The sequence below is a fragment of the Rhinopithecus roxellana genome, chromosome 5, assembly GCF_007565055.1.
Source record: "Rhinopithecus roxellana isolate Shanxi Qingling chromosome 5, ASM756505v1, whole genome shotgun sequence".
In the NCBI taxonomy this organism is placed as follows: domain Eukaryota; kingdom Metazoa; phylum Chordata; class Mammalia; order Primates; family Cercopithecidae; genus Rhinopithecus; species Rhinopithecus roxellana.
Genome location: NC_044553.1, coordinates 74,715,924 through 74,741,171, shown reverse-complemented (window position 1 = coordinate 74,741,171; position 25,248 = coordinate 74,715,924). Strand labels below are relative to the sequence as shown.

At 41.1% G+C, this 25,248-nt stretch overlaps 1 protein-coding gene across 2 annotated transcripts in view; it reads left to right on the top strand.

Moving 5' to 3' along the window:
- RYR3 (ryanodine receptor 3) overlaps window positions 1-25,248 on the top strand; it is a 407,410-nt gene that overhangs the window by 72,975 nt on the left and 309,187 nt on the right. For both annotated transcript variants that reach the window (XM_030930996.1, XM_030930995.1), the window contains exons 8-11: window positions 3,848-3,922; window positions 5,876-6,032; window positions 18,051-18,224; window positions 21,903-22,024. In XM_030930996.1, the coding sequence (XP_030786856.1) occupies window positions 3,848-3,922; window positions 5,876-6,032; window positions 18,051-18,224; window positions 21,903-22,024 (528 nt within the window). The remainder of the gene's footprint in view (window positions 1-3,847; window positions 3,923-5,875; window positions 6,033-18,050; window positions 18,225-21,902; window positions 22,025-25,248) is intronic.

Sequence of the window (25,248 nt, the reverse complement as noted above, 5' to 3'; positions counted from 1 at the left end):
TATTCTGTCATCAAAGGAACAGAACATAAAAAGCTTGGCCTTGTAACTATAGAAATCTGATATTTTAAAAAAATCAAACCTCAGATCCAAACTAGATTGAATTTGGGACAGCAGTGAGTCTGATCCGGTGACAATGTTTTCTTTTCTTTTGTGTAATGCCTACAGGATCCTTGTCAACTGCATTTCTTTTGCTTCATTAGAAACACAGGCTCACAAGTTTTCACATCTTGGAGACTATGTAGGTCAGGTTCCTGCCACAGGTCACACACTGGGTGATTTCAGATGCAAGGGTAGAAGCCAGAGCTGCTGACTCTCCATCAGGGACCATTTCCCGTATTTGATGTATTCAAGGACCCTCCCCCCAACCAGAAGCAATGTGCTTGAATTTATTATTATGCACCCTAGAAAGCACCCATTGGCAATGTGTATCCCTTATAGTTCTGAGTCTCTTCCTACTTGCTGTCTACTCTGAATACCCCTTCATAGCAACCAGATGTGACCCAGAAGGGTGCCTGGGACACATAAAGCACAGACCTATGTAAAGTGCCATGCTAAATTCACTTGCTGCCTCCCTGGCACTGGGCCAGCAGTTGACAGTTACCTCTGATAGGGAAGTTAGGTCCACCTGATTTTCCTTAGAAGTAAGGATTCTCTGCCCTGTCATGTGATCCTGTTCTCTTGTGGTTTGCCTTGTATTCAATATTGAAACTATATAATAGCCCATTTACTGTCTCTTTGATATCATATTCTACTGCCTCAAGGGGAAGGTTTGCAGGTGGATGAATAACTGAGATTTTTGTGAGTTTTGCAGGATTGTCTGTATCTAAGATGGAATACATCCGAACTTTCCTAGTTCATTCTCTCTATTCCTGTTCTACTTTTAAGGATGGAAATTTGGGGAAAAAAATGAAGTATTTACCATGTGCATGCCCCCACCCACATGCACACACCTGTCATCAAAAATTAGAGCCAAATTAGAAACAGCTGGGCAGAAACTATGCCACTTAGTCATTTGGTGGACATTTTGGTCAAGTGATTCAGCAAAACTCTGCTTGGAAGGAAAGGCTCAGCAAGTGTTTGAAAGGATGTGATGGGGAGAGTGAAGTAGCTTGAGAGGGGTTTTCACAATGGGCACACTGGAGCAGACATGCTTGCCATCGTTTAAATAAACATGAAGGTGGCCTTTCTTTAGTCCAGGATTTCATTGGCTCTAATTTGTGTTTTGGAAAAAAATTCATCCATAAAAATAAGAAGGCTCATTTTATAAGGAAGCATGAGGGTTTAAGACTGGGGCAAGTGAGCAGCTGTTCAGCACAGTGGAACTTGAATCTTTATATCAACTAGTCTCAATCAAAACAGGATGCCTTGGTGTTACTGGATGTCTAGGTGAAGTGAGCGATAAGCCTTGTCTTAGTCTTCTATTGTCAGGTAAATCCTCAGAACTGGCCAGCATGGCCAGGAACATCAAAATTGGGGGAGCATGATAGAATAGGAAACAGCACACTAAAAGATTCTAGCAGCTACTGAGGCATGCAGGTGTTCCATTGCAATGGTGCTGACTCTCCAGAAGAAATCGTTTTCCGTCCCTATAAATCCTGAGAGCAGCCAAGCTATGTGGGAAGACTCCGACCCAGAGTGGAAACCCAAGACTCCCAATCTAACATCTTGAGCTCTGATCCTTGGCTTTGCCTCTGGCTTGTCAAACACCCTGGGATAAGTTACTTAACCTATTAAAGCTAAGGCTAAGCTGTCAGCCAAGCTTTCAAAAGTACCTCAGCTTGCCGCCCACTCTACTCCTCTCCTTGGAATTGTTTTAGAGAACAAGAACAAATTGTTTCAACCTCAGTAACCTTGTGAGATTAAATGGAGCAGGCCGCCCAAATGTCACAGGTGGGAAGAACAAACCTTCACAAATCCTTCAGATGTCAGGGGTAGAGAATCTTCTAGTTCCAGCTCCAGCACTGTTTCACCTGTGACCTGGGTGAGCCACTTCACCCTCTTCTGAAGGGATCCTTGCAGCTTGCACTAGAGAAGGAGAAGCATCAGTGAGAATCTTAGCAAATGTTCCTAAGTGGCTAGGAGGTTGGTGCAGTATCATTTCTGTTCTAGGCCTCGTACAGACACACCTGGGGTGTAGGAACTCGAAAGCAGTATTGGATTTTCTTTCCTAATATTTACTGGGCATTTCCCGATAACATGTACATTAGAGAAAGATTGAGAAATAGCCTCTATAATCCCACCTTCTAGAGGTAACCACTGTTGATGTAATGTTTCATTGATTGCTGTCCAATTAATGTGTCCCTCTATGCATGTTTATAAACATTTATAAAAAACACTTTCTAAACATTTTTTAAAAGCCCTTTAAATTTTCACAACCTTGTTATGTAAGTACCCTGATTGGATAAGCAAACGGAGACACAGAGAGTTGAAGGGGCTTGCCCGAGGTCACACAGCTACCAGATTCAAACCCAGGTCTAACTTCCAGGCTCATTTTGAATCGACTCATAATTATGATACTTTTCCAGGAAGAAAAATAAGTATACATTTTCTTTTCATCACTATTGATTAACTCTTGTCTCTAAAATCTAAATCCGGATTCCTCTGGGGTTTGATCAATTCAATTGTGATACATACAAATTCTCTCCGGTGGAGGTAGGATTTTAAGTTAGTGAATGTAAATGCAGTTAAATAATCAGTTTTGATTAAAGGTCACAAGATTCTCAAAAAGTGGCTGGATTCAGTATACCAGGTAATCTGGGGACCGCTGTTCTTGAGACATGCTCTTAAACTGTGAATTTTGTACAATGTGGACCAGCCTGCCCCAATCACAGGTTATACAGAATTTATTTAAAATAAAACTTTAAAAACTGAGGCTTTGTTAATCACTGGAGAAAACATCAGGCAAACCCAAGTTGAGACACATTTCACAAAATACCCAACCAGTACTCCACAAAACTGTCAAAGCCATGAGAAACAAGGCAAGGCCGTTTAGAAAGCATAACCGATCAGAAGAAACGGGAGACATGGCAGCTAAACTCAGTGTGGTATCCTGGATTATATCCTGGAACTGGAAAAAAGGTTTGCGGGAAAAATTAAGGTGAAATCCAAATAAAGTCTTGAGTTTAGCTAGTAATGACATACTCATGTTGGTTTCTCAGTTTTGACAAACGTACCTTGGTAATGTAAGATGATAACATTGGGAGAAGCTGAGTGAGATCATGCAGGAACTCTCTGGACTATCTTTAGTAACTATTTTATAAACCTAACATTTTTCTAAAATAAAAATTTTATTTCAAAACACATTAAAAGATGATTCGTAACACGGGAAAGGAAGCAAGAGTACAGTAATAAAATCGTGAACACTGTAACAACTGAGGATAAAGCTTTGTTCCAAGTGCCCTAGAACGATGGAAATGAGTTCACACTGTGTCGAATAGGTGTTTTTAAAGTACAAATACATTTTTTAAAGATATAAAACTACATCAAGGAGCTTGACCTGAAGGAACTGGAGCATTCTGTGTCTGCCGTCATGGTGTAACTGGGCTATCGTGACTCCTGATGTAGAAATGGAGATGTTCTTTTTCCTGCCTTTTCCTTGTGTACCTGATGATGCGTAAATGTCCATGGTATGGATATGGTGAGCATTTCCCTCCCCTCTAGCTGCTTTGACCCTTTCTGAGAGAGTGAGACTGTGAAACCGTCCTCCTTATTCTGGCTTTGCATTCTGCTGACTCCAAAAGGGCTGAGACAAGCTGGGTGCCTGAACAGCCTCTGCAGGGAGCTGTTCTTCACCCGGGTGCTGATCAGTGTCCTACAAGTAGGAGCTGATCTCCAACTCTGCTCATAGGAGGATATTCTATGAAGCTGGGGGAGCTGGGACTCGAGCCAGGTCTCTGTGGAGAGTGGAACCACTTCGGATAAGGTAATGGAGGGCCTGGGAGTATCCTTTTCAAGATTGCTTTCTTTTTCAATAATAGGCCGTTCTCTTAAATATTTCATTCATTCCATATCACCTGGCAAACTCCTTCAAGTCCTTTGTCTAGAGCTAAATTCTGATATTTCTGTGACGTTGTTTTTAAAGAACACACACACAGTTTCCAAAGCCACTGTGTTGACTCTGAGGCTGGCAGGCTCTTCTGCCCTTGCGGTAGCTGACTATAAAAGGAAAGCTCAGACAAGGCCACTGAAAGCCATCCAAGTCCTCCCATTTGTTTTCTTAAACAGGTTCTCTGGAACCCAGATAAGTCTTCTCTCTCCTCTCAGTAGCTTTGTTGGCTCCAGTGGACAGGTAGCTTTAAATGGCACACAGACAGGTAGTCACGATGGCATAAGATAAGGAAGATGTAAACGTCACTGGAAATGTAGGTGTGAAGAAAAAAGTACTTACTAGAACTTTTCAGAGACAGTTTTGTCCCTTGGTGGAAGGAACAGGAGGCTGAGACTTTGCAACCACAAGCTTCAATAACCACGGGTGGTCGCTTAACTTCAAACCACTGAAGGGGGATCACTTTCAATGCAGGACCTTTATATGGGCTGAGAGGGTTTGCAAGTTAGGCTAGAGCTAAACTGCTTGGAGTGAGAGAGGAGGGTTAAGTGTCGCCCTCTGGTTTTCCTTCTCTGCCTTTCCCTCTAGTTCTTTCTGTTCAATCTCTCCCTGAAAATATGTTCAAAATAAGTCTCTCTCATGCAGTGTATATGCCCCAAGGGGCCCTGAAGATAATCCATTGGCAATCAGAAGGTAATATTAGGACTTCTCTTACACCATACACACACATGCACACATTTTTTTTTCTGAGAAATTGGCAACGGATGGTTTAAGGAATACCCGTTTTAAGGAGCATGCGCTTATTAACTGACTTGAGTCATTTACATCCTCTTTCCAAACCCGTTAAAAATCTGAGAGTAACATACTCTTGTTCTCAGGATATTAGCCCTTAGTTATTGCTTAATGGACTTTTTAAGAGGTCAAAATTGGTATGTATATGTACTTCTGGTTGTGATTGCTTGCTCATTTCCCCAGAGAACTACACATGAAGAATTTAAGCCTTTTATCAAAGTGATTTGGATTTCTTGATGCTTCAGAAAGTTGGACAAAGCGGAGAGTGGTTTTAAAATGTCACACATATATCTCTTAAACCTTATATTCTTAAGAGATAAGTATTTTGCATATGAGCAAATATTTTAAAGAGATAAATTTTGAGTTAGATTATTCAGTGGATAATTTCTCCATAACACTTACCGTAACTTTTGCTGAGTGCTAATCTTTTGATGAAGGACGATTAAGAGGACAGTATTCAATATGAGTTCTCACTTGTCTTAATCCTTTTATCCTGCTGTACTTGTTTTCCACAGAATTTATCTCCTTTTAACATAATTCAGTGTTGACTTATTACGCTTGTTTATTGTCCGTCTTTGGCAAGTGTAAGCTGTGCGGGTATTTTTACTATTTCCCTTGAAGATAGGGCTCTCTGTGGTAGTAATATGTTTTAGTTCAGATGGCAGGTTTGGAAAGGCTTTTCCATTCAAAGACAAGTTTCCATTCAAAGACAAGCTTCCCATTGATTTGTGATTATTTGCATCAAGACCTTTCAGTGGAGTGAAGGAAAAATTGGAAACCTGGGACTTCCAGTTGTATGAAGCCACTGACCTGCCTTTGAGATCATTCCTTGTTGATGTCATCAAGAAAGAGCGCTAGGCTGGGTTGTAGGCAGACGTGAAATCCTACAGCAAGCCAGGAACCTGGTGCATTTTTCTCTTAAGGATGGACACCAGAAGGGTTATAAGTCTGCTAGCATGTGTAGGAAAGCATAGGGTAAATACTGAAAAGGACTTATTTTTGTATAAATGCAATTTCTTGTCTGTTTCATCTGCCCAGTTGGAGTGGCAGCAACATCAGATGGGGCCAGGCTTTTCGACTCCGGCATCTCACCACAGGCCACTACCTGGCCTTGACAGAAGACCAAGGCCTTATACTGCAAGACCGGGCAAAGGCAGACACCAAGTCCACAGCTTTCTCTTTCCGGGCATCAAAGGTAAGGTGTGATAAAGTGGACTCTGACCCTATTCTAAAAGTGAAAACTCAGACACCTCCAGGTAGAGCTATAACTGGAAAAGAAAGTAGGCTGGAACAAAGCAGAGCTGGAAATTTGACCTAAGATAGATAAACACTTTCTTCTTTTATCTTTTGAATTGAGTTCATGGAGGAATGTGTACCTTGGGTGAGGGTTGAAGTCTTGAGCAAAAGGAGAGTGTGGACAGTCCTGGAAAATCCAAGGATCATAGGAATGGACATTGTTGCTCAAAGGCTATTGGAAACTATTGTTGTTGTTTAATGCATTCTGAGTTGTCCTTAATAACTTCCAAGTTATATTCTTCACTCCTTTAAAGCAATAGTAGCATTGGAGGCATGAGTTCAGAGCTACATTTGTTTAAATAAAAAGGTAATTTGTTAAAAAGGTTTAAATTTAAAAAGCATGGGTTGCAGTGCTTTGTTTAAGTTTTTTAAATGATGCAGAGAAGACATTCTGGACATGACATCATCTTGCAGTTATTAATATTTATATGATAAAATTCACTACTACCTTCCCCATTCTTTTCCGTAGCTATTCCTACTCCCCGGATCTCTCAGCTTTCTCCTATCCATCCCAAACCTTCATTAAGAATGGATCCTCTGGTAGTTAGGTTAACTTCAAATTAATGACTTTACCGTTTGTTGTGTATATGGACAACTGTTCTTTTTTAATGTTCAGCCACCTTTAATGTTCAACCAGGCTTTGACTCTCTCTAACTCAGAGCTGGATCTAGTTGAATGGTCAGAATTGCATTCTGAGCTAACTTCTGACAGACAGTTGGATGGTCTGTCACTTTATGAGTGTTCTGAAAAGATCATCCAAGCATGAGAAAAGCTCTGCACAGATGTGGACACAGTTATCAGGAAGTCTGCACTTCCTAAGAGTATAGCTCAATATCTCCTTTGGGAGCTTCACCTTTAGTTTCATTCTTTGCTCTTTTCCAGAAATAAATCTTGATGTGTGTTCTCACCGTGATTTCACTCAAGGGTTGTTGAGGATTCTGCTTGTGTAGGACTAGGGGTGAGGCTGACAGCTGAATTTCCTATGGGGGCATCTCTGCTTCCTAATGCACCTGAAGAAAATAGTCAGCACTGCCCTTCTTTGGTGCAGGGGTTCAGAGTCTGTTTTCCCACTCCTTTTGTGCTCCTATGGTCTTTTTAGGCAGAGAAACTCTTTGGCATGTAGTTTTTTCTCTTTAATATTGCCCTGTATCAGAATTGGGCTTTTTTCATATCTTTATTCCAAATACTAAAAGACATGATCTTCCTGTTCATATCTTCCTAACCTTCTTCCATCTGCTTCTCTTCCAACGGCTATTGACTCTGGTTTCATTCTGGTTTTCTGAGCACATCTTCCTCGCGTTGCTATCATTTTTTTTTTTTTTTTTTTTAGATTGCCAGTACAAGAGGGATTCTTTCAATTCAAATTGATATCTATTTAGTAAACATTTTTGCCTCCAGGAAGTGATTTAGAGCAGTGCAACTTTCTGAAGAATCAGTGAAACAAAGCAACAGCAAAGTCGTAAGAACAGAGACTGGAACATGGAGTGGGGGCTGAAGGTGGGTGGGAGTAGAAGAGGGAGGTAGAAAACAAGAAATGACTCATCACGGCTAATGACCAAGCAAGTGTTTTTCTAAGAATGCCAGTTTGGTCCTTTCTGTATTTGAGCATTCCACCCCTTTCTCCTTGACCCACTCAGGGTATGCTGCCAAGGATAGAGCAATGACCTCGAGGTCTTTACCATTTCAAAAAGGGGCTTTTCTTCCAGCGCAGGATCAGGCGGCCTTCCAGGCAGCTGGCAGGATCCTCTTCCAAGGGGACTCTTGCATTCTATTCCGTTCTTGGCTCAGCCTTCTGAAGCATGGCTCAGCACTGTGCTGTGGTCTCTGGGGGAAGCAAGGAAAGCTCAGAGCCCCATAGAGACCTTGTAACACCCCTTCCACTTGGCATCACTTCTGGCCTCTGAATACATTTCCCTTCAAAGGGTGCACTGCTTACCTCCCCAAGTTCCTCCATTGCCACGTGTGGGGAGGCAAGCAGCATATGGCTGGAAAGTCGTCACGGTACCGTAGGGGCGGTCGGCATAGCAGAGCTGGAGGCAAAAGTCACCCGTGAGTCACATTGTCCTGTGCACTTGGCAGCATGGTGACATTTCACTGGAGTCACTATGCTAGAGATTTTAAATAAGTCTCCATGCAGTAGTCTTCAACCCAGCTACCTTCATTTCAATTTGAAAGGAACTGAAATTAAAATGGCCTAGGCTCTGTGGCAGGCCAAGATATGGCTGTGTTCCCACTGGATGTCAGGGTTTCTTTGGGATGTTGTGTGGGCAGGGCTTTGGCACCTTAGACTGTGAAGCTGCACAAAAAGAAAGAACATGTGGAGAACACATAACTCTCTCATACACCATCCAAATAACTGTGCAGGGAGAGCACTGGAGAGGCCCTGATTTTCCTGGGCTTCCATATGCCTGCTTAGTAAGTGTATTCTTGCCTTGCTTGGCACAGGTTTTCCTTAAATGCACTCTCTGTGCTTCCCATCACCAGCCACCAGTGACAATACCCAGCAGAAAGAGGTTTGGGGCTCTGTTTCTCAACAATGTAAGGACATTGAATCATCTGGCCAGCCCTTGCCTGTTACAGGCATTATGTGACAGAGCAGGCGGGAAACAGTAGCGTGAGATAGTAGTTCAGGATCTGTGTGGTGGCACAGGAGTTGGGAAGGCTGAGGGAGAGGTGGAGACAGTCAGCTGTTTCCCATGGGACTGGGGCAGAGGGTGAGGAAGCAGGGTGTTCATCTGATCCTCTCCATATGTTGGAGAATCTGCAAAAGAGAAAAAAGAGACTCTTGGGAAGATCACTGCTGGGGCTTTAGTCATGTGTTTTGGGAGGACACTGGGTGTACTGGGCCATGAATATGATGAGCTTCCCAGCCCACATTTTCTGTCAGGTTGCATTAGCCTGCGACAGTTATGACTACTAAATTGGGAGCCACTGGACAGCTGCAGGTGCGTGCTAACATCCTTAGCAGCCTGCCATTACCAGGAAGATGGCAGGTGCCCTAGTGCATCTTGTATGTGCATGATAAGGTGGAGGTGTGATTGAGCCTTGCTGAAAGGTGACCAAGTCCGAGAACCAGCTGCAGTTATTGGCCCGGGCCTGGCTTAAATGGAGTCAGACTAAAGACTTGGAGCAAGCTATACAAATCACATAGAATAAAGAGCAGGATGTGATCTTGATCAAGGTCCTCCTTCCCTCACTTCAGCAGATGATGCAACTCAAATTGGAGGGCTAGGATGTAGTATTACTTCCAAAATACAGCATCCCAACCTTATCCCTTTGATCTGAGAGTGGTGTTGTGTAAGATACAGCCTGGCTTCAAAGTTAGCCTAGATCGGGCCTTGATTCTCATCTGCTCTCTGTGAGACCTGCAACACAATTCTTCATCAATTTGCACCTCATTTGAAGTCTGTCATAAAAGATCATTCAGACCTGAGAGCTGCCTGCCCTTCCACAGTGTCTCTTGCCACTTGCCTGAGGCTGCCTTGAGCCCCAGCATACTATTTCAGTCTTGGAACATGCTTGTTTTTTTCTAATCACCACCGGACTTGTATCTGAAATATCTTTTGCCCCTCTGCACTCTACCACAGTGAGCACCTTCTCATGCTTTCAGGCAAGTGTTAAGTGCTCTTTGTGAGAGGAAAACCTGCTCATGCATTCTTAAGGCCGTCACTTCCTTAATGGGGAGGCGCTGGATGACAAGGACCACACATACCCCACCCTGCTTTATTTTTGCATCCTAGAATCTCTTGTAGTAAGTTTGAAAAATGCTTGCTGAAGGGTTACATCAGTGTGGTCATACCTTGAAATAGAGTGAAATCCATTTCATTCTAGCCTCCATTATCGTCATAGAAACATCCTGCCATCCTTGTGTAATCATTTTGCTACTGTCATCTCTTCCCAGTACATACCCAATGAGAGAGACTCATTTTATTTTGAACATCTAAGTCAAATTTCTATGAACTTGATTTCACATCATTTTTCCATGGTCTTGACATTGCAAGGCCATTCCCACAAGGATTTCAGATAATGTGATTTAATATTTACTCTGGCATGGCAATATTGTCTCTTTAGATGTCATGACTCAATGTCAGTTTACATCATTGAATATTTTTCAGGGAAGGGTGAATTAATAATGTTAAAGCAGGCCTTATGTATAGCCACTTATTGTAAATCCACTTTAAAAGTGCTTTAAGAAGCCATTTTAAATGACTACACCATACATCTTGAATGATTGGGCTAGAATCTCAAATGTTGCCTATTTCATAGTGTAAGGGTGTAGAGCTATCACTGCTCCCAATTAGAGGAAATTTTTCCTGACTGTATAAAAACATTAAATTCAGTTTAGTAAACATTTATGAAACATCTATGTTCTGATCATGGTGTTCTTAGCCAAATGTGACTTCCCTGCCTACCTTTCACATGCCGTTTAACCTCGGCAGCCATGGCACCCCTAACCAAGGTGACAGCTGTGCTCATGGTTCACCTGTCTCTGAAACCCTGGTGCAGAAACAACACTGTTTTTGCCGGTTCCCTTGCTTGCTCCATTTTCTCACCAGGTTATCCACTGGGGAAAGGGAGGGTATGGAGCAAAGGAGGGAAGGGGAGAGAAGAAAATATGGATAGTAAGATTCAAATGCCTAAAGACAACACCACTTACTGCAGCTTCATTTTCAATAAAATCTACAAAGGATTTTTAAACTTTAAACTGATGTGCTTTCTCTAGAGTTTGTTGTTCAAAGTGGACCAAATAGTCAAGTAAAACCTTGGGCTTTGAAGTGGAAGAAGCCTGGGTTTGAACCCTGGCTCTGCCATATGCTGTTCATATGTTTTGTGAAAAATATAGATTTTTTTTTTTAAAAAGTGTGTCTTGAAAGATTGCTGTGAAAATTAAATGAGACCAGGAAGATGACCTGGTAGTTTTCTTATCCATAAAATGGAAGTAGTGCTGCTTATCTCAAGGTGGTGGTGCAAGGGTTAAATGAGAAATACAGAGAAAAGAGCCCAGTACAGTGACTTCTGCTCAAGAAATATGCCTTCCCCAATGAGGCAGATGAATCTGCTTCCCAGCATGTAGTAAACAGAGGAAGGCGTTCCTCCTCTTCCCACACAAAGCTTGGGGCCAGCTAGACTCTTATCAATGTCCTGCAGTGTGTGGTTTTTAAGGGCAATACGAAGATCTCAAATTCTAGATGAGAAAGCCTTAAGGGGGCTATGTTGATATGGAAACAAACCCAAAGGTGATTCCTCAAGGTTTCTCCAGAGACACCTGGAAATAGTGGGCTAACCAGGAGTTTCTTGAAGGCTCACCCCAGCATCCATGAATGGACTCCGCCTTCCCATATCTACTTTTCCTCTGAAACATTTCTGAGTGTCTGCAATCCTGTATTGTAAAAGGTACTTTCTTGTCATCTGTAAACACAGGTGGCTTAATTGTATTAAATAACACATTTCACTCTAATTAATAGGCATGAATTAGAAGCTACTCCATTCCACATATCATCCTAGATACTAATGGTGTCACAACTCAACCATCTCCAGCCATAATTCTTTTCAGCCCATCATTCACATTGATGCCAGAATGGTTATTCTAAGATGGAACTCTGTGTTTCAGTGGCTTTCCATTACCTACACTAGCTTTTCCCAAGAGATATTCCAAACAATGATAGTAGTGGGAGGAAATAAACAAAATGCTGCATTCAAGTTCAATAGGTCATTTTGATTTTTTCATTGATGTTGATGTTTTGTTTTTACCATAGGACAAACAGGAGCTTATACGATCACAGTATTCCCTTTGACTCTTAGAAGAAGATTCGGTATTTGTCCACAGTCGTCTTTTTCCCATATGAAGTCTGTTAACAAGATGAGCTTCAGAAATGTGAACCTGTAGAATAGAGTTCAGAGTCCTTAATTTTTGCTCTCATCTCTTTCTGGGTTCCAGCATTCTCCTTGCCGTGCCGTGCGCCTCTACTAGAAAGCCAATCCCTTCCTCATTACCCTTCACTCCTCTCTACCCTGGCTGCACTCATGTTATGTAGAAATTCTTGTATAAAACCATCCCTTACTCCCTTGGTAGAGTTGTTTTTTCTTCCAAACTCAAATTGTACTCTGAATATAGACCATTGTGCTTGTTGATTTATATGTATAACTCTTAAAATTTGTATGAACCTAAAGCCATTTTCTTTTTTCTTTTTTTTTTTTTTTTGAGACGGAGTCTTACTCTGTCACCCAGGCTGAAGTGCAGTGGCGCCATCTCAGCTCACTGCAAGCTCCGCCTCCCGGGTTCACGCCATTCTCCTGCCTCAGCCTCCCGAGTAGCTGGGACTACAAGCACCCGCCACCATGCCTGGCTAATTTTTAATATTTTTTTTAGTAGAGATGGGGTTTCACCGTGTTAGTCAGGATGATTTCGATCTCCTGACCTCGTGATCTGCCCATCTCAGACTCCCACAGTGCTGGGATTACAGGCGTGAGCCTCCGTGCCTGGCCTTTAATAGTATATGTTTTCAACTTTTTCTTCATATTAACCTTTAAGCAACTAAACTATTGGTACAATTAATTATTTAACTATGCTGCTGGTAATGGTAACCATTCAGATAATTCTGTTCAAATGAATTATACCTGGCTTTGGAATTGTACCTGATTTTGGATTATGTTCTATTGCTTACAACTATGTGGCTTTGAGCAAGTTGCTCAAACTCTGCAAGCCTCGGTGTTATCATCTGTAAAGTAGGATAATAAAAGCCATAGGGCTATTGAAAGATTTAGAGAAAATGTAAAGTGTCATATATGATACATACCACTTTGTAGGTCCTTGGTAAATTCACGTGATGGCGTTTTCATTGTAAAGTACTTAGCACAATACCTAGTTTGAACCAGGTACTGGGCAACTATTGGTTCTAGTTTCTTTCTTTATTATTTGTTTGTTTGTTTGTTTGTTTTGAGACAGAGTCTCACTCTGTTGCCAGGCTGGAGTGCAGTGGCACCATCTTCTCCCTCCCTCCCTCCCTCCCTCCCTCCCTCCCTCCCTTCCTTCCTTCCTTCCTTCCTTCCCAGACTCTCACTCTGTTGCCAGGCTGGAGTGCAGTGGCGCAATCTTGGCTCACTGCAACCTCCAACTCTCTGGTTCAAGCAATTCTCCTGCCTCGGCTTCCTGAGTAGCTGGGATTACAGGCACGCACCAACACACCCAGCTGATTTTTGTATTTTTAGTAGAGATGGGGTTTCACCATGTTGGCCAGGATGGTTGGCCAGGATGGTCTTGATCTCCTGACCTCATGATCCACCCACCTCTGCCTCCCAAAGTGCTGAGATTATAGACATGAGCCACCGCGCCTGGCCTAGTTCTAGCTCCTTTCTTCATCCTTCCAGGAATATTAAACCAATCTTAGCAACTTGATCATCTCCAGCCAAACCTTTAATATTCCAGGAATATTAAACCAATCGTAGCAACTTGATCATCTCAGCCAAATACTAATATGACAATTATGATGTGGTCATGAGCATTTCCTTAATAAGGTGTCAATGGAGGCAGAGGATAATGATTACTGCCCTTCAACTCATATTAGGCCAGATAACCTCTTCCTTCTTAGAATCAGCTTATCATCTAACATAAACAAGGTTGATGCAAATAAACAGATATAGATTGAATGCCTGCAGAACAGTAAAACAATAACAAATGATTTGCAACCAGTTTTAAGCAGAGCATTGTATGACATTGTATGAAGGACAAAGACAAAGAAATCCCAGTTTTACACCTTTGGCATTTTCAATCTGCCAGGGGACAGCTAGTATACCAACAACAATACCTGTTTTTAAAATGTAGATTTTATTATTCAGGTATGATGAAGCCAACAAATCAGGAGACAATCAGCATTGGAAAAGAACACTTGTTACTCACCATTCCCAAGAGGAATGGACACGCCATACCACACAGGGCCACACAGAGAAGCACCATCCTCCAGGAGGAAAGGAGAGTGAGGGGAAGCTGGGGGAAAGAGCCTTTTCATGGTTTCCATAGAAAGAGATGGGCTAGGCAGGATAAATAGGCTTAGGGTTGGCTCCTTTGAATAATTTCAGCAGGCTCTGGAGCACGGGAGTTGCTATTGGTTGTCTGGTACCAGCCCTGGGGAGATTAGGCTACGGGAATAGGGGTCCAGAAGGTAAAGGAGGAGGTTGGCTTTATGGGCTTTGGACTGGTTTGCGTATAAAGGTGTGCTCCTGGATGAGTCCTTTACCATTTTTAGGAATTGGCTAGCCCTGGGAGGACAGTCCCTGCAGGGTCCACCAAACCATGAGATCAGAGAATGTGTGCAGGTATTCTCCAGCTTTGGCTAAGTAGAGAAGGCTTGATGGATGAGATGTTGTGCTGTGTTCCTTTATGTGATCATCAGTCAGGTGCAGCCATGTGAGGGGATGCAGGAGAGGCTTAGGAAAACAAAGTTTATTATACTCACAGGTCCTAGCAACAGGAGACGTGCCACGCTATGCAGGCTCACATAGGAAAGCACCAGCTTTGATCAGGAGGCAGACAAGGGGCATAAGCAAGGTGACAACCTTTGCCACCACTTTTGTTGGGGTTTCCATGGTTAAGGCAAGGCAGGACTGGGTAAACAGTTTGGGATTTGCTAGTTTGAGTAATTTCAGGGGGACTGTAAGCTATAGAGATGGTCCCTATCTACCTAGTACCTGGCTTTGGAAAGGCAGAGGAGTATTGCCTCCTGGAATATATGAGCCAGCTAGAGGACATCTGGTTGTGAATTGATTAGATTGCATATCAAAGGCATGCAGCTGAGCCCTTTGCTGTCTCTGACAAGAAAGGCAGTCTCTCCCCAGCCAGAAAGTTTTAAAAATATCGAAATACCACAATATACAGAAGATATGAAATATAAACAATACAGATGTAGAGATGTCAAGATGAAGCAGGGGAATTCCAAACAGAAAATATAATGTCAGTAAAGGCCCAAAGAAGGGGAATATTTGGTACATGAGTATAAGTACTCTTAGTCCAGTTTGGTTAGAGCATTTGGGGTATAAGAACTTTAGAGATAACAATTGTATTCCATAGGAACCTGGGAGTTATTGAAAGAGAATGATTGGATTAGCTCTGTTTTTTAGAACGTTTCCATTTCTAGCAGTAGGGTGACTGCAGCTGGGGCCATATCCAAGTAAAAACAGAAGGGAACATTAGTTCATACTCAAGTCAAAAGAAAATCACCAATGTGCTGTCAATAAAATCAAGCCTCTCCATCACCGAGCTCTTTCATTTCCTTTACTGATTTATCATTATTGTTTAGGGTTGAATTGGGTTGTTTTTCATATGGATTTTGTCTCTAGATCTTCGTTTGTTGTTGCCACTGTTCTATTAAATTAGAAGTGGCCACTGCAGCGACTACCATAGAATTTGGAAGCCGATGCTGTTTTGTAAAACAAAGACACAGAAACACTTGTTTCTATACAGAATCATGATTCGTTTATTTCAGTGAGTCCAGAAAAACAGATATCTTTTTTTTGTTTGCAAATCTATATTTAAGTGAAAGGCAAGAAAGTAATGAAGTTACCATATTCATTGATAGTTGGGTAATATGAATTGTTTTAATCAGGAGCTATTAGAAATCAATGTAATTATTCATATTTAACAGTTGTGGTGTGCATAATTTTAACCCCTGCATTGGCTATGGTTAGAGAGCAGACTAGAGATGAGGATTTTGGCATCTTTTCAGTTCTGTTACTGGCTCGAGTGTCTCTAGAGCTGTGAATATTTCTGCAGTGAAAATCAAGTATCCATTGTTTTATAGAATAAATGCATTCTTGATGAATTGCCTTTAAAGAAAATCCCAATATATCAAATACTATTTTCCTATTAGCTAATGTTACAAAATCAGAAATATATTTTTCTGGAAATAATCTTTTTGCAAAAGAAAAATTCATACTTATCCTTGGATGTTATCTTGCTGCTTGAAAAAGTGACGAAGTCATATTTAATAATCCAACCAATGTTTCAACACACACATTTAAAAGAAAAAGAAATTTCTTGTACTAATATTGCTCCAAGTGATACTTTAAATGTTGTGCGAAATAATGAAAGCTTGAAGGAAAATAAGAGCTGAAATGAAAAATAAATGTAAAATAAAAAATTACTCAGCTATATATATTCTCTCAGTATATGTCCATTAAGTAATTGATAGGTATTGAATTTTCTGTTATAAATCCAAAGTTAATTGAAATTTGGCCTGTGCCCTTGATTTTTTTCATAGCCTGACAAAAAGAAAATGTCGTATAAACAAACACATTTTACATTATGATGTGCTAAGTGCCCAGTAGAGCAGTGAGACTGTGCTGGGGAAGAACAGCAGGAGAGACTGACTCTTCCTTTACAGAGGTAACCTCTGAGCAGGGTTTTGAAGGGTGAGTAGTAGTTTAGAGTAGGAGAAGAGCACAGACTCTGGAGCTGGACTTCCTGTCATTACTTCCTGAATGATCTTGGGCAAATTTACCTCCTTCATTTTCTCATCTGTAAAATTGGAATGGCATTTGTAGCTACATCAGAGGCCACTATGGAGAGTTAATACATGTAAAGAACTTAGAACATTATATTGAGCATGGTAATGACTCAATACATGTGCTGCTGTTTGTTCCACTATTAAGAATGAGAAAAATGTGGAGGCCGAGGTGGTGGATTGCTTGAGCCCAGGTGTTCAAGATCAGCCTGGGCAACATGGGGAAACCTTGTCTCTGCAAAAAGCAAAACCATAAATAAATAAATAAATGAACAAACAAACAAAAGATTAGCTAGGTGTAGTGGCCTGCACCTGTAGTCCTAGCTACTCAGGAGGGTAAGATGGGAGGATCACTTGATCCTGGCGGCAGAGGTTACAGTGAGCCAAGATTGTACCACTGTACTCCAGCCTGGGGGACAGAGTGAGACTCTGGGCTCAAAAAGAAAAAAAAAAAAGAGAGAGAGAGAGAGAGGGTAGGGAGGGAGGCAGGGAGAGGGAGAGACAGAGAAAAACGTTTTTGCAAACAGGTAACAGCCATTTTTTATTCTGTAAAAGTTCAAATTGCTTCCTCCTTAATGGCTTTTACAAATGAGCAATTTAATGCAAGATGTAGAAAAGAAATGGAAATAGGATATAACCATTCAGAATAGAACCACAGAGGCCCTGATTGATGAGAAGGAGAAGAAGTTACCATGCATCAGAGGACTACCTCATGACACGCTATTGTGACAGGTACTTCAGATTGTCACTGTGTTGTTACCTGATGCACAGGAAGTCCCTTTTCCACACTGGAGAATAGGCAGTGAAACAGTGACAGCTGAAGAATGAAACCGCTTGACTACAGCACACCACTGAGGAGGCCCTAAGAGACTGATACACAAATTACTACATTAGCTTAAGCCACGTTAGTAACCCCTGTCTACTCAAAGGGTTTCCTTTCTCTGCAGATTTTTATAAGAAATTTTTACATGAAATCAATAAATAGGATGAAAGCCTCTGAGTCAGTGCATTTGTGACAGGTAGCCATTACAATTATGGAAGATGTCACTTGCTGGAAATAAGTTACTTGGCTAGTAACAGGTTACTTATTAAGGTATATAAATCAGGATGAGGAAAGTAGAAAATATAGTGAAGAATTACACAAAATCAGAACAGAAGAGAGGGCTTACTAGGTGCCCCCTTTACCCATGGATTTAAATAATCACTGAAGTAACCAGAACTCGAAAGCCATTGATTTTACAATTAACAAGAGATAAGGGAAGCAAGTCTTTCTGAAATCCTGGCTTGGACAGCCACATCATGATTATTTTGGTAACCAGTTGCCTGGCTTACAGATTTTTCATAGGTGATTCGTTTTGTATATTGAGCTTCTAATTTAATCAGATAATGCCTATGTTTGTTTCTTTTTGTGTATGAATTAGGAACTCAAGGAGAAATTAGATTCCAGTCACAAGCGAGACATAGAAGGCATGGGAGTTCCAGAAATCAAGTATGGAGATTCTGTCTGCTTTGTACAGCATACAGCCAGTGGTCTGTGGGTGACCTACAAAGCACAAGATGCAAAAACTTCCCGCCTGGGACCTCTGAAAAGAAAGGTGAGAGTCAGAATGTCTGTGTACAGTTGTTTTACCCTGAGTTGGAAGCAACTAGGCAATAGAAGTGATTCTGAGAATCAGGTGGACGTGATTGTGATTTACTTCTTACTATTCAGAAGAGTTATTTTGTGATAGATTGTACACAGTTTCTTCCATACGTCAGCCTAATTTGGATACTTTGACCCCATATTCAATGGGGGAAAAAAGCAAATATACAGCAAATCTGTAAGGAGGAGATGACGTGATTAATGCACTCTAAAACCCGATCTAAATGGCTTTTGGTGATTTGCTGTCTTGGGATTACCCACATCATTGCTCCCTTCCTTTCAGTGGATAATTGAGTTATTGTGCAGTTTTCATAAAAGAGTAAATAGATCTCTACAGAGAAAACACAGCTTGCGTAATAACAAGCCCACAGGAACCCACTGGCAGAAGGAAGAGATGTTGTGGAGTGACAGAATCCACAGATTGTATCTTGATTTGAGTGGTGCATCACAGCCTGCTCCAGTGAGAAAAACTAGCTTGGGTACATGCAGCATCTTTTCACCAGAAAGTCAATTGCCATAACAGTGTTTCTTTTGGTGGGAACCAAATAATGGATGTCAAGGATGTGATGCTTTTATCCCTGAAAAACCCTTATAAAATATGGGTTTAAATAGTCAATTAGTCCCAGAATAAGGTGCTAGGAGGTACTGTGCTCTGTAGTTGAGGTATAGCAGCCTAAGGTAGTCATGATGAAAAGTTTTCCAGAATGCAGGTTGTGGTAAGAAAGGATGTTGAGAATGAACATAAGGTAATATCTTAATTTTGTGTAAGGCAACACAGACTAGGAAAATATCCAGAAAAGGGGAAATGAAGTGATCAAGAGGGGATAGAAAATACAATAAATAAGAGGCCACATAATCTGGCTTGTGTGAGACCAACCCTTCCTCTGAAAACAGCTGCACAGGCTGGATACAGTACCTTCGAAAAAAATGGAAGGTTTCAATAACCAAGCCAGCCAAAACATACGCACAAAATATTGCACATAGAACATAAGTGCACTGAGGTGAGCCCCCCTTCGTCTTTGTTTTCCCCCTCAGCACATTTGCTGATTTGCAGAACTAGGGAATGGGATCTTGCATTAGATCAGTTGTGCTAAAGAGTCAGATTAGACATAGGTTCAGCTAAGGCTTCTGGGACTCAGGGGGCCAAGAGTCCAGAGTAGAGAGAACTGCAAAAACATGCACCTAAAATTCTACATGCAGTTTCCTCTAGAATCCTAAGTTGACCATGGATGGGGTGTGAAGCCAAAATAGTAAACGCAAAACTGCTGTGATCATGAAGAGCAAAGCAGAGATGTTGACATTATGACAGTACTAGGGATACACAAGTCAGGGTTCAGGGTGTGACAAGCTGGAATGACCCTGGGAAATACAGTAGGCTTTCAGTTGATCTTCAGAAGAGCTACACCCCGGGAATGAGGGCTACACGTTGGGAATAAGAACAAATGGAAAATAAATGCCAAAAACCCATCCTCTATTCTTACCAGCCTATCAGAAGAAAATTCAATCCTCTATAGAGTACAGTAATACCGTCTAGAGCCTCTACAGTCTTTCAAACCTACTAAGGCAATGGTAACATTTAAAGAAAGTAGAATTTGTGGATCTTGGCTGTAACTCTGGGTGGGCAGGGACACGCTCCAAGGACTCTGCAAATGTGGAGAGATCTCATTTTGCACTGTTGACTTATTGTACCTGTCCATGCCTTTCTCTTCTAGGATCATAGCCCGCACATTCATTTAACTGTTAGAATGTATGTGTGAATTTGGGAGGTGCTTTTATGAACTCTATCCAGCTGGTGCGATGGTGCTCAGCCCTCGACAGGGCTACGCTGCTTCATTTCCTAGGAAGCATGTTAAGTGCCCTCTCTAAAAATACAAAGGATGTCTGAATCTGTGCTGTGTTTTATGAAATGAACAAAACAGTAATCAAGAGAAACCAATCAAGCACAAACACAATGAAACACCTGATGAGTAGCCACTTTAAAGCACCCTCTTTCTTATTCGCACCTTAGGCTTCTTCTCCCTGCTCTTCAGTTGTAAGATTTCTCCAAGAGAAAGAAGGACCTTAGGAACTGGGCTGCTGAGATCAGTAGAGTTCATAATAACAACATTCTAGCAACTGCGTCTCCCCCCAGTTCTCATTACTTTCTCATTTGGCTGGCCAGTTTAAATGTGTTATCTGAACAAGCAAAACCTAAGAATTTTGGTCTTTAAGGACCAGAAATTTGGGACCCAGGCCAAAGTAAACATAGTGGCAATGTATTACTAAACCCAAATGCAGCATTGCTAACCAGTTGCTGAGGTGTTCTGACAAAGGAATATTTTCTAACAGTTAGTGATTCCAATGGTAACAGTATCCTTTGCTAATGCTCACACTGCAGTATACAGATGGGATGCAAAGTCTTGTTTCAAAAATGAACAAGCCTGAATTCTAATTCATCATATCAGGAAGTACCTTCAAAATAATAAAAAGCAAGGAAAAGATTTTTCACATGGAAAGGAAAATAAGTTGTTTCTTTAAGCTAAAAATGAGAGAGGCCAACAATCTTTATTCTATAGATACCTTCTAGAGCCACACGTTTTGTCTGTGTTGACATGTAGACTTCCAGGATCTACACATTGTCTGTCTTTGCTTACTTCCATCAAGAAGAAACCATGTCAGGGAACTTGGATCAGGATTTGACCTTGACTTGAACCAGGATCAAACTGTCTCACTTAACACACTTGATCATTTTAAGGGAAAAAGCCACTGACCTCCACATAAAAAGTTGGTAGCCCCTCCCAAAAACATGGTGTCATGGTGTCCTTAGTGACAAGTACATGTGCTTAGCTTCCAGATAGCTGGTCTAACATCCGTACTATACTGCCTCTGATAATAATAAACATTCATTGAGCACCTATTAGATTCTAGGTACCATGCCAAGTGATGACATGTAAATCATTGAATCCTGCAAACAACCCTCTAAGATAAGTCTGTTTGCAGATTGGTGAAATCCAAAGCAAATGGGGGTTAAGTAACTTGCCCAAGGTCACACAGCTGGTAAGTGGCATAGCAGGACTAGACAAAGGTCTGCTGATATCAGAGCCCGTGCTTTCAAATTGACTCCCTAGCCTCCAAGAGAAGCCAGCTACCACCTTGAGCTGCTTTCCCCAGTCCTACAGTTAACTCACTCAGTGTAGTTGGCCTTCAGTCGAGAAACCAAGCCTGATCCCAGTACAGGGTTTTGCTTTACATTGTCTTTTACTTCACTTCATCTCTGGAGGAAAAGACTTTGAACACAGTGACTTTTCCCATTTCCAAGGGTAAGATTCCACGTTCATTTTAAGAGAAAAATCGATGAGATACGTTATCACCCTTTCATATCTAGGCCTGAGGAATGTGTCATAACTCATACCATGATGGCACATAAAATTTCATTTTCATCAAAGCACTGTGTCTAAGGAATGATTCACATGTCACTAATAGGGCATATGGGTGCAATAACTTCGCTAATGTCCCATTCTCAAAATGGACCCAGGGGAGCTTATTTGGGGAAAGGAATAAGAGGGATGAGGGAAATACTGCGGGAAATGTTGACTGTCCATATGTGGAATAATTGTAACCTTAGAGCTTCTGTCCCTTGCCACGTGGGTAGGTCATACTCCATCAGGAAGGCCACATGGATGATGGATTAACACTGCAGAGATGCCAGCGTGAGGAGTCCCAGGCTGCTCGGATCATCCGGAACACCACAGCCTTATTCAGCCAGTTTGTCAGGTATGTTAGCTCCTTTCCTCCTCTAACTAGTGAGTTTGACTCTGTGGCCTTCCAACACCACCACCCACCTCTTTTTGATACTGTGAATGTTTTCAGGAAATAATGATACACCAGCAAAGAGTTTTACCATCAAGAGCTTGAGACTGAAACAGATTTCCTACACAGGTGAACTCCTACTAGCTTCACCCTTTGCTCAACAAATGCCCAAGCTCCATTAGTTATTCAGATTGGAGTGATGAATATCCAAGATCTTTGCATGCAAATGAAGTGAAAAGAGTGGGAGTGCATTGGTCCATTTTATATTTGTGTGTAAAGAGAAAAACAGCAAAGAGGAACTGATACACTCCCCATGTATTACGTACGAAGGGTTTCTCCATCATTCAGAATTGCTGCTATGGTTTGGATCAAAGTAGCTTTGCACTGGAAGCCTTGGGTTACCCAACTGTGGCTGTGGCTTAAATGAGAAAATTAACTGAACTGCCTGCTTGGATCATAATCCCTCCAGTCTAAATAATGCTTCCAAAACAGAACTCTGTGGATTGTTTTCACCAATTACCATGAGAAACTGATTCTGTTGTCAACTGTGCAGTGTTCCAAGATCATTCTCCTCTGGTAGGAAAATCTCTCGAAAGCCAAGGGGTGTAAATTACATGTGTGAATTTGCATGAAATGAGAACTTTGTTTTAGATCTTGACTTTTCTTGCTGTTGAAAGACTGCAGTCCAAGGGATGTGTATTAGGAAACAGGCTGGGCCGCCGTTGCAGTTCAGAGTAAACTTTTACCTCTTGTTTAGGTAATAATATAAAGTGGGTAGGTGGTTTAGGGAAAATAGGTGGCCTAGCTACTGGGGCTCAGGTTCCTTCCATCTTGCTGTTCTGACATCTCCCAAGATTCTTAAAGGGCATCCCTGGACCAGAGCATCAGCATCACTTGCAAACTTGTTAAAAAAATGCAGATTCTCAGGTTTTACCTCAAACCCACTGAATTAGATACCCTCAGAGTAAGATCCCGCAACTCATATTGTTATAGGCCCTCCAGGTGATGCTGATGCATACTAAAGTTTAAACACGACTGCCCTACTATAGAGATCTTAACCTTGGCCACATGCTAGATTTATCTGGGGAGGTTTTAATACCCTGATGCCCAGGCTACATCTTAAACCAATTGCATCAGAATCTGCAGATGTTGGATCCAAATGCTGGTATTTTATCGAAGCTCCCTAGGTGATTCTGACATCAGCCTCGGTTGAGAACTGCTATCCTGGGATGTTTTTCCATTCACATGGTCAAAATGTCCAGAACAGATAACTCTATAGAGGAAAAAAGCAGAGGCAGAAGTAGAAAGAGTTACCTACTTTCTACCTAGAAGTAGAAAGAAGTAGAAAGAGTTACCTACTTTCTACCTAGAAGTAGAAAGAAGTAGAAAGAGGCAGAAGCTGGGGTGTCTTAGGGGGAAAGGAAGAGTGGCTGCTACTGTGTAAAGCTTTCTGGAGAGCTGATGAAAACGTTCTGAAACTGATCATGGCAAAGGTTGCACAACTCTGAATATTCCCAAAGCTACTGAACCTTTGAATTGTACCCTTCAAATGGGTGATCATATGATATGTGAACTGTATTTCAATTAAGTTGTTATTTTAAAAAGTCAGTGGGAGTTATGTGCCTGACAATGGGAAAATTATTTTTAAACATCTTTATTGAGGTAGAATTTACATATTACAAAATTCATCCTTTTAAACGTACAGTTCCATGAGATTTTATTTGTTTGCTCTTTGTTTGAGATAGGGTCTCACTGCAGCCTTTCCGCCATCTGAGCTCAAGCAGTCCTCCCACCTTAGCCTCCTGAGTAGCTGTGACCACACATAAAAAGCATCGCACCAATTTTTTTTAAATTTTTTGTAGAGATGATGTCTCACTATATTGCCCAGGCTGGTCTCAAATTGCTAGGCACAAGTGATCCTCTCACCTCAGCCTCCCAAAATGTTGTCATTATAGGCATGAGCCGACATCCCTGGCCAATTCAGTAAGTTTTAATATATTTATTTGCAGAGCCTTACAACCATCGCTGCAGTTCAGTTTTAGAACGTTTCCATCCCTCCAAAAATATCTCCTATGCTCATTGCAGTTTATTCTAGTTGCCACCCACAGCCCTAGGCAACCACTAATCTGCTTTCTGTCTCAATTTGATACATTAATAAATCATAAAATATGTTGTCTTTTGAATCTGGCCTTTTCACTTGGCATTATATTTTTGAAGTTTATTCTTTTGTTTCTTCGCTTATTTATTGCTGCAGAGTATTCTTTGTGTGTGTGTGTGTGCATGTATGTGTGTGTAGAGTGAGAGATTACTAAGAATAATGTTTTTATGGATATTAGTGTAAAAGTTTTCAGATATGGTTTCTGTTTCTCTTGGGTAAATAGGAGTGAAATTGTTGAGTCGCATATAAATTTGTATAACTTTTTGATATATTTGTATTGTGGTAAAATATGTATCACATCCAACTTATCATTTTAGCCATTTTTAAGCTTAGTGTCATCACCACTATCCATCTCCACATTTTTTAATCATCCCAAACTGAAACTCTGTATTTATTAAACAAGAACTCCCTATTCTTCTCTCCCTCAGCCCCTTATAACTTCTACTTACTCTTTGCTTCTATGAATTTAGCTATTCTCAGTACCTCATATAAGTGGAGGCACACAGTATTTGTCCTTTTGTGTCTGGCTTATCTCACTTAGCAAAATATCTTCAAGGTTTGTCCATGTTGTAACACGTAACATGATTTCATTCCTTTTTAAGGTTGAATAATATTCCATTGTATATAAATACCATGTTTTATTTATTCAGTTGGGTATGTTTAACTTTATAAGAAACTGAAAAATCTGTTTTCCAAAGTGGATGTACCATTTTACATTTCTCTTAGGAATGACTGAAGTTTCTTTTCATTACATCTTTTCCTCCATTTGTTACTCTGACTTTTTGATTGTAGCCATACTAGTAGCTATGATACTAGTAGATACTATCGTGGTGGTTTTAGTTTGAATTTCCAGAATGAATAAGGATACTGGACATCTTATGTGCTTATTAGCCATTCATGTATCTTTTTTGGTAAAATGTAATTAAGCATTTTACCTTTTCAAATTGGGTCATTTGTCTTAAAATTAAAATTTGAGAGTTTGTATCTTCTGAGTTTTTTGCCATAGTTATGATTTGCAAATATTTTCTCT